The following is a 14,178-nucleotide window of genomic DNA, read 5'->3' on the forward strand; positions in this document are numbered from 1 at the left end:
CTCTCTCTTAGTTCTTCTCTGTACCTCGCCCCCCCCCCCCCCCCGCGCCGATCTCCTCCATTTGCCATCCATTTGCATATCCAGCCCACAGAATCGGTAGATCATAGCAAATCCCCGCCAGCCTACGGTGTTATTTTTGCTATGGGATAGTTTTTGATGTGTTTGGGGAGGAGCAGCCATTGTGGGGAGGAGGAGCCATGGGGGAAAGGAGGACAGGTAGTAGGTGGTGGTGACTAGTAGCAGCTGCTACAGAGGAGGAGGTGGTGAGGAGGAGGAGGAGGAGGAGCAGGATGGGGGCTGACCGGAGTTGAACCTCCGATCGTCGGGGGCGGCGTTGTCGTTCTCCGGTGGTGCAAATACTTCGCGAGGTGGCCGGTGCCGCTGAGTCGAAGAGAGAAGCAAGAAGCGGACACACGCTTCGAAGGTATAATCACGTCGTCACAAATTTTATCTAAATTGTATAGTTTACACTACAAGAAATATGTCAACTTATGACCACCACTATTGGTCACTGAAAGGTCGCAAATTTCCATTTATGACCTTTTTGTGACCAAAAACAGAAGGTCAAAAGATGGGCGTCGTAAACTGACTATAGCGACCTTTCTTCTGGAATGGTCAAAGACGTTTACGACCAAAATATTACTACTATGGCATTTTGGTCACTAGCAACCTCCCCCAGGCCACGTAGGCATCCAGCGTGGCAAGCTGATGTGGCATAAGATTCAGCCCGGTCCAATTCGATTTTCTACATGGGCCGAGCCCAACAATTCGGCCTTTTCAATATATATTTATTTCTGTTAATTTTCACTAGCTACATGGGCCTGGCCCAGTAATTCGGCCTTTTAAATTTCTTTGCCTATCCCTTTTGACAGTTTTTTTGGTCTTGTTTTTTCTGGGCCATTTCTTTGCTGGGCCTCTCAAGTTTTCCCCTCAAAAATAATTGTTCAATATATCTTGGGCTGGGCCGAAATAATTGATCCAATCCAACTTCTTTTATTATGCCATTGACATTACAACACATCACACTACAAGTTATCTTGGGCCTAGCCCAGTTCCGATACATTTTCAAAGCAACATGAAATATTATAGGAGCCCAAAATATAGTTACATGCATTCATTCTAGCAGTACATATCTTTACATCCAACCAGTAAGTGCCAAACAGAACTATTCTACAACAAAGAAAAGAAAATAGATGACAAGACATCACAGAAGTTCCTATTGTCCTCCTCCTTCAACATTTCAAAACCTTCACCAGGGAGTAGATCAATCATGAGTGAGAAACAATACAGCAGCAAAACAATACAGAAACAATACGGTTGATTATTCAAAGAAATTAAACTAAGTGCAGGTCACCCAAAGCTGAATTTCTTGCAATCCAAACAACACAAACAGTAGGAAGATGGTTGCATAGATACAAATCCATGTGGTAGCAGCAAAATTGGCCAATCTGGACCGCATCTTCTCTGTTTGGTACTAACTAAAGAAACTGGACTTGTTCATACAAATCCCTCTTGAATTCCTTACACAGCCAGGATTTGCATCAAATATTCCTTAATTTAGCGGCATTTGTAAGCAGAGAAAGAGAGGGAGGGAGATGGGGATGCTATGTACCTTGTCCTGAAGTTCCAACGACCAGACCAGAGAGAAGTTGCTCCTCGTCTTCTTTCCTCAGCCCCAAATTTGCCTGCAATAACCACAATTCATTGCATCAACCAACGATCTGATCTCACAAGCGATCTGATCTCACAAGCCCCACCCAGGTGGTGGACTGGTGGTAGTACAGCAGCTAGAAGGCTCATCACTCACCGGTTGAAAAGCTCGACCCGGTACTCCATCTCCTTCTCCACCATCCCGAACATCTGCATCGCACAACCACCACCATCAATTGACCTCAATCACAAGCTCGAAATCGAAGAGGAAGGCATATACACACAAAAAAGAACATGAAAATTCCAGAAAAAGGTGACTGGTCAGAGAATGAATGTCAGCAGCAACCTTAGAATGAATGATTGATATCCTAGAAGTTGTAAACTGGAAGCCAGAGAAGCTACTAGTCAGGTTAGTTTCCACAGGTTAATTAGTTTCAAGTTCTGAAACTGAATGCATGGGGTCGAGTATCAGTATTCTGTGTAAATTAGTCATATGATGTACCTGTAGTTACGCAATGATTTTGCTCATGTTAGATAGCATGTACTTCTATACGAGAGAAAGAAGGATTGCTAGCAAATCTGCTACATTTTATTGTGCAATGTCAGTCAGTTTGTGTAGCTAAACTGCCAACAACGAACCAACCAAGTGCATATATACTGCTCGTGAGCATGACCAATTTTTTAATCAGACAAAACCAAATATGTTGCAGAATTAACATGGCAGCAGAGCAAACCAATACAGCTTGCAACTAATAAGCACATGATATTGCTTGGCAAAAGAAGCCACCAGGATCCAAGTAGATCTAGATTTACAGGTGCAATCTTCAATAACTATTAAAGCCATAATTACCACTACAACGAACACAAACAGAATTATGTACAGATGGAGCAACGGAGTCTATCGACTTGCCATTCAAAATCTAACAGACCAACTGGTTTGAACACTAGGCAAAGTAAGACAGAAACAAGTAAATCGGCACAGAAATAAGATAATCAGGTCCATATATTTAAGTCAAGCAGGGAGCATGGAGCAACAATAGCCTTCCCACTTCTGTCTTGTCCATGCCAGGAGCTTGCTAGCGTTCGAAACCAGCAGTTTCTATAACAAGTAACTGAAACTATGTAAATGTAAAGAAAAAGAAATCTAAAGGTGTATGAGAATACATCAATCAGATTCAGGATTCGGCTATACCTCCTCGGACAAACTTTTAGATGGTGACTTGTCAACATTGATGGGTGGCAGCATGGACCGGCGAGCACCCGCGAAGAGAGGAGAAGACGTCGCCGCAGCGTGCTGTGGGCAACAACCCGTTTCTCCTCATGCATCGCATAGTTGAATACAAATAATCAAGCTACACAATATTACTATTCGCATATGCAACAATTCACTGCAAATCACAGTAATATATATACCTGTTCAGTGAGAACAGCATAGGTTTGCCCTTTGGACTCCAAAAGAATCAACACAGCAACAGCAGGCCCTCTTGCAAAGACAGTCCCTGGAATCTAAATATATTGTAGATCAATAAGATGAACGAAAATCCACAATACATACTAATTTTAAAAGGTAAGATAGAGTACCGATGATTATTTAGGAACTGTCTAGAACAAAGATTTCGCGAGCATGTCAATTAACTAGCTCTAAATCCATCATGCTAACACAAACGATTTGGCAAACCCTGGTGAAGCACATATACTGCCTGCCCTGGTCTACCGCGGCTCCTCACCCGGTTCTATCATATCTGCACCTACCTTATGGTCTCCACTTACTCATACTCCAAACCCTGTTTGTGTCTAAGCAATCTTAACATAGATAACAAACTAGACATGACAAGGTCACATCTATTTTAGTTGGAGAAACACCTTAAAATTGTATGAATCGCAAATTGTTACTACTGCCAGTAAAAGGAGATAGAATCCTGGGACATTGTGATCACCTTGGCTTTGGTTTCCTCGTCGACGATGTCGGCTTTGAACTTGAGGAACCCCACGCGCTGACCAAACATGTCCACCCCCTGCAACACATCGCGGAGTATATTTCAGATGCGCCGTCGACAGACAGATTCCCCGAGGAAATCGTACCAGCTCAAACATTTCGATTCAGAGGGAGGGGGAAGCACTAGGACCGCACCTAGATGAGGATCTGCCGGAGGCTGAGCTTCCCGTGGGCGAGCAGGCCCTTCTCCATCTGCAGGTTCTCCAGCCACCGCTGGAACAGCGCCGAGTCCAGCGCCTTCCTGAAGTCCGTCTCGGCTGCGTCGGGGCCGGCGACTGGGCAGGCGCGGGCAGGGGCGGTGCGAGGAAGCCGGGCATGACGGGCAGGGCCAGCTGCTGCTGCTGCTGCGCGGGGCGCGCCGCGGGGCCTTCCCTGCTGAGCTCGACGACGTAGCGGCCCCGCGCGACGCGCCGGAGCCGCGTGCGGACGACGCAGGCGGACGCACGGGCCGCCGTCGCCGGATCAACGCGGAGGCGAACGCTGGGGCGAGGCACCCGGCGCCGGCGCCCGTCGCCGCCATCTGCAGGACCCGCAGAAAACAGAAGGAGGCGGGCGGAGGAGGTTGGGACGGATGGTGGATCGCCCCGCTCGGAGCGCGCCTCGGCTCTCTCGAAGCCTCTCGCTGCTGGGGAAGGAGCACGGGCGGCGGGAGTGCTGCCGCGGGCATGGATGGATGGTTGGATTGATGGAGGCCGGTGGTTGCAGGTGGCCTCGTTCCCGACGAGATCGAGCTGGGATGTGGCCATGGACGTGCGGTTTGGTTGGGTGAGGGAAGGGGAGGGGTGAGAGAAGTAGGGCGTGCGGGAGGCCATGGACGGCGGCCAGCTCCGCCGGAGGGAGGTGCCAGCGGCGATCTGGAAGGGAGGAGGCAGCTCTCTCTCTCCGTCGGGCAGCGAGGAGATCTGGAAGGGAGGAGGCAGCGAGGAGATGGATGGGTTGGTGTGGGGGTGGGAAAGAAAGGAGGCGGGGGGGGTGGATGGAAAATGACCAGCTAGGGTTTTGGGGTTGGTGTGGACAGCCGTTGCATCCACGAGCATCCGACGGCGTATGATGCACGATCCGCGTGAAGAGTCTACAGACCAATCAGAATGCAGTATGATGCTATAACCATCTAAATTGGTCATAGTTGTTTAAAAATAATATGTTAAAGTCATGACAGCTATTTTATGACCTGAGAAATTCAAAAAGAAAATAGAAAACCTTCTCATTGTGTCACCAAAATGTGAACGAGTTTTCAGAAAAAAATAACAAACATGAAAAAAGATAAATATCTTCAAAAAGGTGTAGTGAGACATGAGTTTTTTTGCAAAAATAAACATTTTTCATTTTTCGAGTGCCCAAAAGGAGGTATTTTGTGAAGGACCTCCCAAATAATTGTTGCAAAATCGGACCAAATCATTTTTCTAAAATACTAGGCCATATTTAATGCACAATTGACAAAATGGTTGGGTGTCAAAAGTTTTGATCCACCTCTGGTGAAAAAGACAAATTTCCGCCGATTCAGTTGGAAGCGGGTCAAATTTGAACTGTAGGTGCCTCATAGTTTGCTATTTACTTTTTCCAAAAATCATTTCTAGGTACATAAGTACCTATTTAATCAGAGAAACGCCAAAAAAATTCCAAGATTCAACCACTAGCTAGGAACGGTCATTCCCGCCGTTTTGACCGCATTTTGAAACGGGCATAAATAATTCAAAAAAATTCAAAAAATTGGGAAACCTTCTCATTGTGTCATTATATGTGGCCAAGTTCCCAGGAAAAATAACAAACTTGTAATACGGCAATTATTTTAAGAAAGTGTTCTCAGAAACGAGCTATCACGTGTGGAGATCAATGGCTTTCAAGCCAAATGATCAAATCTTATGGCCACATTCATGGCATAGTTTGTTCAAATGATCTCATACTGTGCACAAGAGTGCATATTGGAATGGCAAACAATGTTGCCTAAGGAAGTTTTCATTTTCTTTGGACGAAAAAACCATTTTCCATTTTTCGAGTGCCCGAAAGGAGGTTTTTTTGTGAAGGACCTCCCAAATAATTGTTGCAAAATTGGACCAACTCATTTTTCTAAAATACTAGGCCATATTTAATGTACAATTGACAAAATGGTTGGGTGTCAAAAGTTTTGATCCACCTCTGGTGAAAAAGACAAATTCCCGCCGATTCAGCTGGAAGCGGGTCAAATTTGAACTATAGGTTCCTCATAGTTTGCTATTTATTTTCTCCAAAAATCATTTCTAGGTACATAAGTATCTATTTAATCATAGAAACACCAAAAAAATACCAAGATTCAACCACTAGCTAGGAACGGTCATTCCCGCCGTTATGACCGCATTTTGAAACGGGCATAAAAAATTCAAAAAAAATTAAAAAAAATTGGAAAACCTTCGCATTGTGTCATTATATGTGAACAAGTTTCCAGGAAAAATAACAAACTTGTAATACGGCAATTATTTTAAAAAAGTGTTCTCAGAAACGAGCTATCAAGTGTGGAGATCAATGGCTTTCAAGCCAAATGATCAATCTTATGGCCACATTCATGGCATAGTTTGTTCAAATGATCTCATATTGTGCACAAGGGTGCATATTAGAATGGCAAACAATGTTGCCTAAGGAAGTTTTCATTTTCGTTGGACGAAAAAACCATTTTTCATTTTCCGAGTGCCCGAAATGAGGTTTTTTTGTGAAGGAACTACCAAATAATTGTTGCAAAATTGTACCAAATCATTTTTCTAAAATACTAGGCCATATATAATGCACAATTGACCAAATGGTTGGGTGTAAAAAGTTTTGATCCACCTCTCGTGAAAAAGACAAATTGTCGCCGATTCAGCTGGAAGCGGGTCAAATTTGAACTGCAGCTGCCTCATAGTTTGCTATTTATTTTTTCCAAAAATCATTTCTAGTTACATAAGTATCTATTTAATCATAGAAACACCAAAAAAATTCCAACATTCAACCACTAGCTAGGAACGGTCAAGCCCGCCGTTTTGACTGCATTTTGAAACGGGCATAAAAAATTCAAAAAAAATCAAAAAATTGGAAAACCTTCGCATTGTGTCATTATATGTGACCTAGTTTCCAGGAAAAATAATAAACTTGTAATACGGTAATTATTTTTAAAAAGTGTTCTCAGAAATGAGCTATCAATTGTGAAGATTCATGGCTTTCAAGCCAAATGATCAATCTTATGGCCACATTCATGGCATAGTTTGTTCAAATGATCTCATATTGTGCACAAGGGTGCATATTGGAATAGCAAACAATGTTGCCTAAGGAAGTTTTCATTTTCGTTGGACGAAAAAACCATTTTTCATTTTCCGAGTGCCCGAAATGAGGTTTTTTTGTGAAGGAACTACCAAATAATTGTTGCAAAATTGGACCAAATCATTTTTCTAAAATACTAGGCCATATATAATGCACAATTGACCAAATGGTTGGGTGTAAAAAGTTTTTATCCACCTCTCTTGAAAAAGACAAATTTCTGCCGATTCAGCTGGAAGCAGGTCAAATTTGAACTGCAGCTGCCTCATAGTTTGCTATTTATTTTTTCCAAAAATCATTTCTAGTTACATAAGTATCTATTTAATCATAGAAACACCAAAAAAATTCCAAGATTCAACCACTAGCTAGGAACGGTCATTCCCGCCGTTTTGACTGCATTTTGAAACGGGCATAAAAAATTCAAAAAAAATCAAAAAATTAGAAAACCTTCGCATTGTGTCACTATATGTGACCAAGTTTCCAGGAAAAATAATAAACTTGTAATACGGTAATTATTTTTAAAAAGTGTTCTCAAAAATGAGCTATCAAGTGTGAAGATTCATGGCTTTCAAGCCAAATGATCAATCTTATGGCCACATTCATGGCATAGTTTGTTCAAATGATCTCATATTGTGCACAAGGGTGCATATTGGAATAGCAAACAATGTTGCCTAAGGAAGTTTTCATTTTCGTTGGACGAAAAAACCATTTTCCATTTTTCGAGTGCCCGAAAGGAGGTTTTTTTGTGAAGGAACTACCAAATAATTGTTGCAAAATTGGACCAAATCATTTTTATAAAATACTAGGCCATATTTAATGCACAATTTACAAAATGGTCTGGTGTAAAAAATTTTGATCCACCTCTCGTGAAAAAGACAAATTTCTGCCGATTCAGCTGGAAGCGGGTCAAATTTGAACTGCAGCTGCCTCATAGTTTGCTATTTATTTTTTCCAAAAATCATTTCTAGTTACATAAGGACCTATTTAATCATAAATACATGGTTTGGTGGCGATACGTCGAGGTTTGGGCGGTGGCCGAGGGCCCCAACTCTAGAGCGCGTAAACTCGCATGCCCGCCGCGTGGTCACCGCGTGACCGTGGCGTTGCCATGTGTTCTGGGCGGCCTAGGCATGTCTAGTGGGTTGGGCACTCCCCAGGTTGGTTCTAGGAAGAAAATTACAACATAAGATTCTCACGAGGAGACCAATCGATGCTCAAACATGAATTAGCAGCCAAGTGTTTGATTAGCGGTACGGGAAATGTACATGGCTAATGGGCGTGAGTTTTGGCTGAGGATGATCAGTTACTAAGAAGACCGTTTAGACAAATTTTCAGCTCAAAAGGAGGAGCCTAGGTGGTACTTGCTTTGCAAACCACCACACTGGACATAAATACGAATGTTGAAGCTCGGCTCAAAATAATGAATGGATTGAGCTGGCATTTGGTGGAGGATGGTTATTTGGGCATAGGAAAGCACTGTAGAAAATGGATACTATTTGGACATCCCAAAGTGGTACTTCCTTCACAAACTGCTACTCTGAACAGAATAGGAAAATGAATATTTTTGAATTATTTTTGAACTCGGCAAGGAAGGTTTTTACATATTTGATGAAGATGTGACCCAAAGAATTTATGAGATTTTTTTGGGAATTTTGGGAATGACAGAAATATAGGTTGCTTCACAACCTAGGGCAAAAACTGCCACATGGACATGACACATAGGCAAAACTGATGAGGTGGCGCCTAGTCATAGCAACCCACCACAATTTACAAGGCTATGACCATCTATATTGGTCGTTAACAACTAGAAATAAGGCAGCGGACTAGCGCTGTTAGCTTTATGACCATTTCATGTAAGGAAATTATGACCTTTCTGACCAAAATGGTCACAATGGTTTAGGGTTTGGAGCCCCTCGAACAGTTTTTGACCAATTGGTCTCAAATGGTCATAAATCTATGACCAATTCTTCCAGGGTCACTGACAGAAGGTCATAAGTTGACATATTTCTTGTAGTGTTAGTTAGTGTATATAAGTCATATTGTGAATTTTAGTGTTAATATATTTGTGGAGGCATTTTAGCGCATAGTTCGTGTAGCGGATAATATTAGTGTCCATTGTGATTAATGAGAAGATGGCAATGTCTGACAGGTGAAAATGTCTGAATCAGTAAAGCTGAATGTTTACTACGACGCTGGTAATGTTCGATATAATGAGTTGGGGGTTGATCTTAGCGAGTTTAAAAATGGCGTCATGACACTAGCAGACCCGGATAGACTGGACATTAGACAGTTGAAGTACTGGTTGACAACTAGTTTCGGGCTAGATCCTGAAGTATGTTCCGTCAGTATTCATGCATTGTGGACCAAATCTTGTAAAAATGTAAAGTGGGAGTTGATGCCGGTAGATAGGAGCCAGCATTGGTTGTCCTTGTTAAGACGGTGTCGAGACCGTAGAATCCACCCATATGCACTTGTGCAACCTGTGTCGAAGGAGGTGAATACCGTACAAGTACACAGGGGGTATGAAACCGGTCAGGGCAGTGAAGTGGCGACCGAGATTGTTTTATCCGGGTCACAGCCACAAGATGTGTATGCTAGCCAACCCGAGAAAGAGTCGGAGTACGTGCCACACAATGTTTGTGGTCCTGATACTGGGCAGAGTAGCCAGTCGATAATATTAGCTGGTTCTGGTTTTGCTGATGGGGATGAGGAAGGGGATGAAATGTAGAGGGTGATGGAGGAAGAGGACGAGGATGGATTGGTGGAGGAACTGGATTCTGAAAATTCTGAGGATGAAGTGGAGGTACCGATTCCTTCTGCATGGGAGCAGGACATATCCACCGGCCTTACGGTCAACGATGGCCATGAGACTCCATGGCAGTATAATCTGAACCAAGTACAGATAGGGGCTATGTTTGATACAAAGAAAAAATTGAAGTATGCGGTGATAAAGTGGGCTATGTCTACGCAGAGGGTTTTCCGGACACACATATCAAGTCCAACAAACTATACCGTGAAATGTGTTGAAACAAGTTGTCCTGGGAAGGTGCACGGGCACGTGCCGAAGTATGACATCCACTGGGTTGTCACCATTATCGTCCCACATAATTGTGTGAGGAAGAATCTGCTGGTGAAGTATCCGAACCTGACTTCAAGTCTCATTGCGCAACTCATGTATACTGAGATAGTAGAGAAAAAAGATATGGAAGCAAAACACATCCAGACAACAGTGAAGGTCAGATGGAATTATGTCATTCCTTATGGGAAGGCTTGGAGGGCTAAGCAGAAGGCTATGGAGGAAAGGTTTGGGACGTTCTTCGACTCATATGATAATGTTGTCCGTCTCCTGGGCATACTGAAGGAGAGGAATCCCGGCACTTATGTGAACGTACAACACATGAGGTTGCTGAGTATACCAGATTTCAAGGTGTTGAAACGAGTGTTCTTCTCTTTTGGTATGTGCATCGAAGCTTTCCGGCATTGTCCTCCTGTTATGTTTGTGGATGGTACATTCCTGACCGGTCAGTATAGAGGGCAAATCCTGACTGCTATTGGTGTGGACGGGAATAACCAAATCATCCCACTTGCCATGGCATTTGTGGAGGGTGAGAACTTTATCAGCTGGGTATGGTTCTTCCACCAAGTGAAAATTGCCATCGTGAAGGACCGACCAAACGTGTGTGTCATTCATGACAGACATGCTGGTATATTGAAGGCCGTGAAGACACTTCGTAATCCAACAGATGACGAACCAACACCTTGGAGGGACTTGCAGAGCCGGTGGTGCATGCGCCATCTTGGGGCTAATTTTTTTCTCACATTTCAAGAACAAGCGGTTGATGAACTTGTTCAAAAAATTATGCAAGCAGAGCCAGCAGCGCAAATACGAATTTATTTGATCAAAACTAGATGAGTTTACTAAGAAGCAGGTTCGTGCGAGGAAGAAAATGGAAGAAGATCAAGTTAAATTAGCAGCACTCATCGCGGAGCTAGAGGAGCCAGTAGGTCTTTGTGACTTGCCAGCAATTGACCCTCCTAATACTAGGAGAAAGAAGGGAAGGGCAATAAAGAATTTTTCTGAGTGGATAGAGAAAGAGCCTCCAGTGAATTGGTCTTTGCTGCATGACACACATGGAGCTAGGTATGGCCACATGACAACCAATCTTGCAGAGGTGTATAACTTTGTGCTGAGAGGGAATAGAGCATTGCCACTCACAGCTATTGTGGAGGCTGTATTCCATGGCACTTTGAGATATTTCAGAGAAAGGCACGAGTTAGCAAAGAAGCATATTGAAGATAATCAGAACACACCTTATTGTAGCCGTGTCATGGAATACATGGCAAAGAAGATAGAGAAAGCAAAGAAGCACACTGTCAGACTCATAGGGAATCAAGAAAGGAGGTATGAGGTTCAGCTTCCTACCGATGGTTTTGGTTCTAGAAATGAGGTGAAGACACACGAGGTAAAAATTGGAACGGAATTTTATCCAACGCGTGAGTGTACATGCAACAAACCGAAGTTGTTGCACCTACCTTGCTCTCATGTGTTGGCTGCATGTGGCCAAATTGAGTTGGATGCTATCTCCTTCGTGTCCCCGTACTATTTAAAAGAGGCAGTGCTCAACACCTGGACAGGCGAGATGACAGGGTTTAGAGTCGTCGGCAATTTCAACAAGGTAAACGACGGTGAGAGAGTATACATCCCGCATCCAGACCTTCAGCGAACAAGTAGGGGCAGACGAAAGGCCCGTCGCATCCGGAACGGTATGGACCAGTCTGAAGCTGGTGGAGCAACCAGACAATGTTTGTTATGCGCGACTTATGGGCATAGGATGAAATATTTTCCCGACCTGAACAAAGATGGTGCTTCCGCATCGACGAGTGCTTCCACATCGACGGCTGCGACAACAGGAGCAAGAGGCGGACGTGGTCGTGACAGTCGAGGCCGAAGGGGCGGACGAGGAAGAAATAACTCACAAGCTATATAATGTGTCGTAGTGGGTTTTAATATGTAATATGTCAGGACTATGTTTTAATTTGTAATATGTCAGGACTATGTTTTAATTTGTAATATGTCAGGACTATGTTTTAATTTGTAGTATGTCAGGACTATGTTTTAATTTGTAATATGTCAGGACTATGTTTTTATTTGTAATATGTCAGGACTATTGTTTAATTCGTAATATGTCAGGACTATGTTTTAATTTGTAATATGTCAGGACTATGTTTTTATTTGCACCTGAGATTTGTTGTTTGAATTGCATATATGTCTTTGTATCCGTTGCTTAATGGTAACATCGATAGAAAGCACCGGGGCGCCCTATTGGAAGCGGGCAACAACTTAGACGTGTTGGTCACTCGTACCCCAAAGACTAACTGGCTGATACACGATTCATGGGTTGATAGGTATGTGTGCATATAATGGAGTCCATATAATGACTTACTATGTTTGACATACTTTTCATAGCCGCTAACAATCTTTTTATTTTGTAGGTTAAGTTGGGCTGGACTTCTACCCTTGGCACGGCTGGTTGAGGGTACATTGGATGAGTGGATTGATGGTTCGGACTTAGATGAGGCAGGTGAACCAATGCAGTTACACAAGAGGCAAGTGAAACGTTTCTCTTACGACAAGTCACTCCTTACCTGCTTAGTAGATAGATGGAGGCCAGAGACACATACGTTTCACTTTCCATGGGGAGAGATGGCGCCTACTTTACAGGATGTGTCTTACTTGTTGGGATTACCTTTGGCCGGTGCTGCCATAGGTCCCTTAGAGGCAGAATCCGGGTGGCAAACAGCGATGCAGACCCGTTTTTTGGCTGCGGTCCCGACTGCTAGGGCCATAGACAACGATCCTCATGGACCTCTTTTTAGATGGTTGAGCCAGTTTTAGGTAACCATCACCGGCCCCTAGAGGCATATATTCTTTGGCTGTTCGGCAAGACGATGTTTACGGAGAACCACGTGACCACTGTCGATGCACGACTCATCGGTATTGCACGAGAGATAGCTGACGCACGTTGCCCTGCGGATATTCTACAGAGGAGTTTTGGTTATGCTGTGTTAGCGGCTATGTACAGAGGCCTGTGCAAAGCTTGCTTGTTGAAGTCTAGAAAATCTGGTGTTGTTGGATGTCCATTATTGTTGCAGCTTTGATCATACGAGAGATTCCGTATTGGACGACCCTATGTCTACGTTGATAAACCTTTTGGTTTGGAGGACTTAGCTGGGGCTTATGTGCCTACTATCGGCGACTTACCTACTATGGGATCTATTTGGGCACGGCGAGAGGTACTTTTATATTAAGTAACAATTAATTCAATTATTTCTTTCCATTCAATAATATTACTAATGCTTATTTGTTGTCATGCACAGAGACAGTTTGCGCATAGTCAGGTTAGGGGATGCTACCCGTCCTTCACGGCGCAGTTTGATAGTTTGCGCGAGGATCAAGTTATCTGGGAGCCATACTCGGCTCAGGCTATATCATCGAGGTACCCAGTTGGGATTTCTGGATTGTGCACTAGAGATCGACACTTTTGGATGACCAAGGCCAAGTTGGTGTTTGATGTGACCGTTGAGGAGATGTCTCTTCATAGGGTAATGAGACAGTTCGGTCTATATCAAGAGCCTGAGATTCCAGATATTCCACACTTGCCAGACCGCGTGCACAAGTAAGTACTAATACTATTTTAGTTGTCAGCTCTACATTCATAATATACCTAATCATGTATCGCGCATGTCAATATCAGGGACAGTCGCCTAGGAGGAAACAAGTCCATGGCTTATTGGCTTAACAGCATTACCCCTTACGTTGACGAATGGACTACCGCTGCGACAAATATCTGGGGTGAGGTTCGGCCCTTTAACTAGGAAAAGTTCGGGTTGTATCTGCAGTGTTACAGGCATACAACGAGGATCTACTTGGTTCCATCAGCTGCTCCTGATCAGATCGAAGCCCCTCTCACCAGCGATATGTACCCAACTGCCTCTATTGTGGGAACCAGACACCATGCGATAAATGCCTTGGTTCTCATATGTTAAGTCTTTTGTTAATCTGGACATATTCGCTTGGGTGTCTATTCGTGGTGTCTATCATACAACGAGGATATAATTGGTTAACTCTTCATGTACAAGGTGACTTGACAGTGCAGGCGCGAGAGGAGGTTTCCGCTTTAATGCGGCGCTTTCAGAGGGGAGAAACTATCCCACTGCGAGAGGGCGCCTCATGGTTGAGGCGTCTTGGTGACAAGCTACGCGGGATT

At 43.7% G+C, this 14,178-nt stretch overlaps 1 protein-coding gene across 1 annotated transcript; it reads right to left on the minus strand.

Annotated features, from left to right (window-relative positions):
- Window positions 1–1,170: 1,170 nt before the first annotated feature.
- On the minus strand, window positions 1,171–3,085 carry LOC123081156 (uncharacterized). The gene is made up of 5 exons (XM_044504062.1): window positions 2,843–3,085; window positions 2,697–2,749; window positions 1,808–1,860; window positions 1,613–1,685; window positions 1,171–1,247 (listed from the first exon to the last, which is right to left on the minus strand). The coding sequence occupies exons 1-5, from the start codon at window positions 2,974–2,976 to the stop codon at window positions 1,171–1,173; spliced, it is 390 nt and encodes a 129-aa protein (XP_044359997.1). The 5' UTR covers window positions 2,977–3,085.
- Window positions 3,086–14,178: the final 11,093 nt, after the last annotated feature.

Source organism: Triticum aestivum, chromosome 1B (assembly GCF_018294505.1).
Source record: "Triticum aestivum cultivar Chinese Spring chromosome 1B, IWGSC CS RefSeq v2.1, whole genome shotgun sequence".
In the NCBI taxonomy this organism is placed as follows: domain Eukaryota; kingdom Viridiplantae; phylum Streptophyta; class Magnoliopsida; order Poales; family Poaceae; genus Triticum; species Triticum aestivum.

Bases quoted from the DNA above. Each gene is read 5' to 3' on its own strand.
- LOC123081156 (XM_044504062.1), bottom strand. From the start codon at position 2,976: ATGCATGAGGAGAAACGGGTTGTTGCCCACAGCACGCTGCGGCGACGT. The intron at 2,750-2,842 runs GTATAGCCGAAT...TACTTGTTATAG, and splicing joins CTAAAAGTTTGTCCGAGGAG to AAACTGCTGGTTTCGAACGC. The intron at 1,248-1,612 runs GTACATAGCATC...TCCCTGGTGAAG, and splicing joins CGTTGGAACTTCAGGACAAG to GTTTTGAAATGTTGAAGGAG.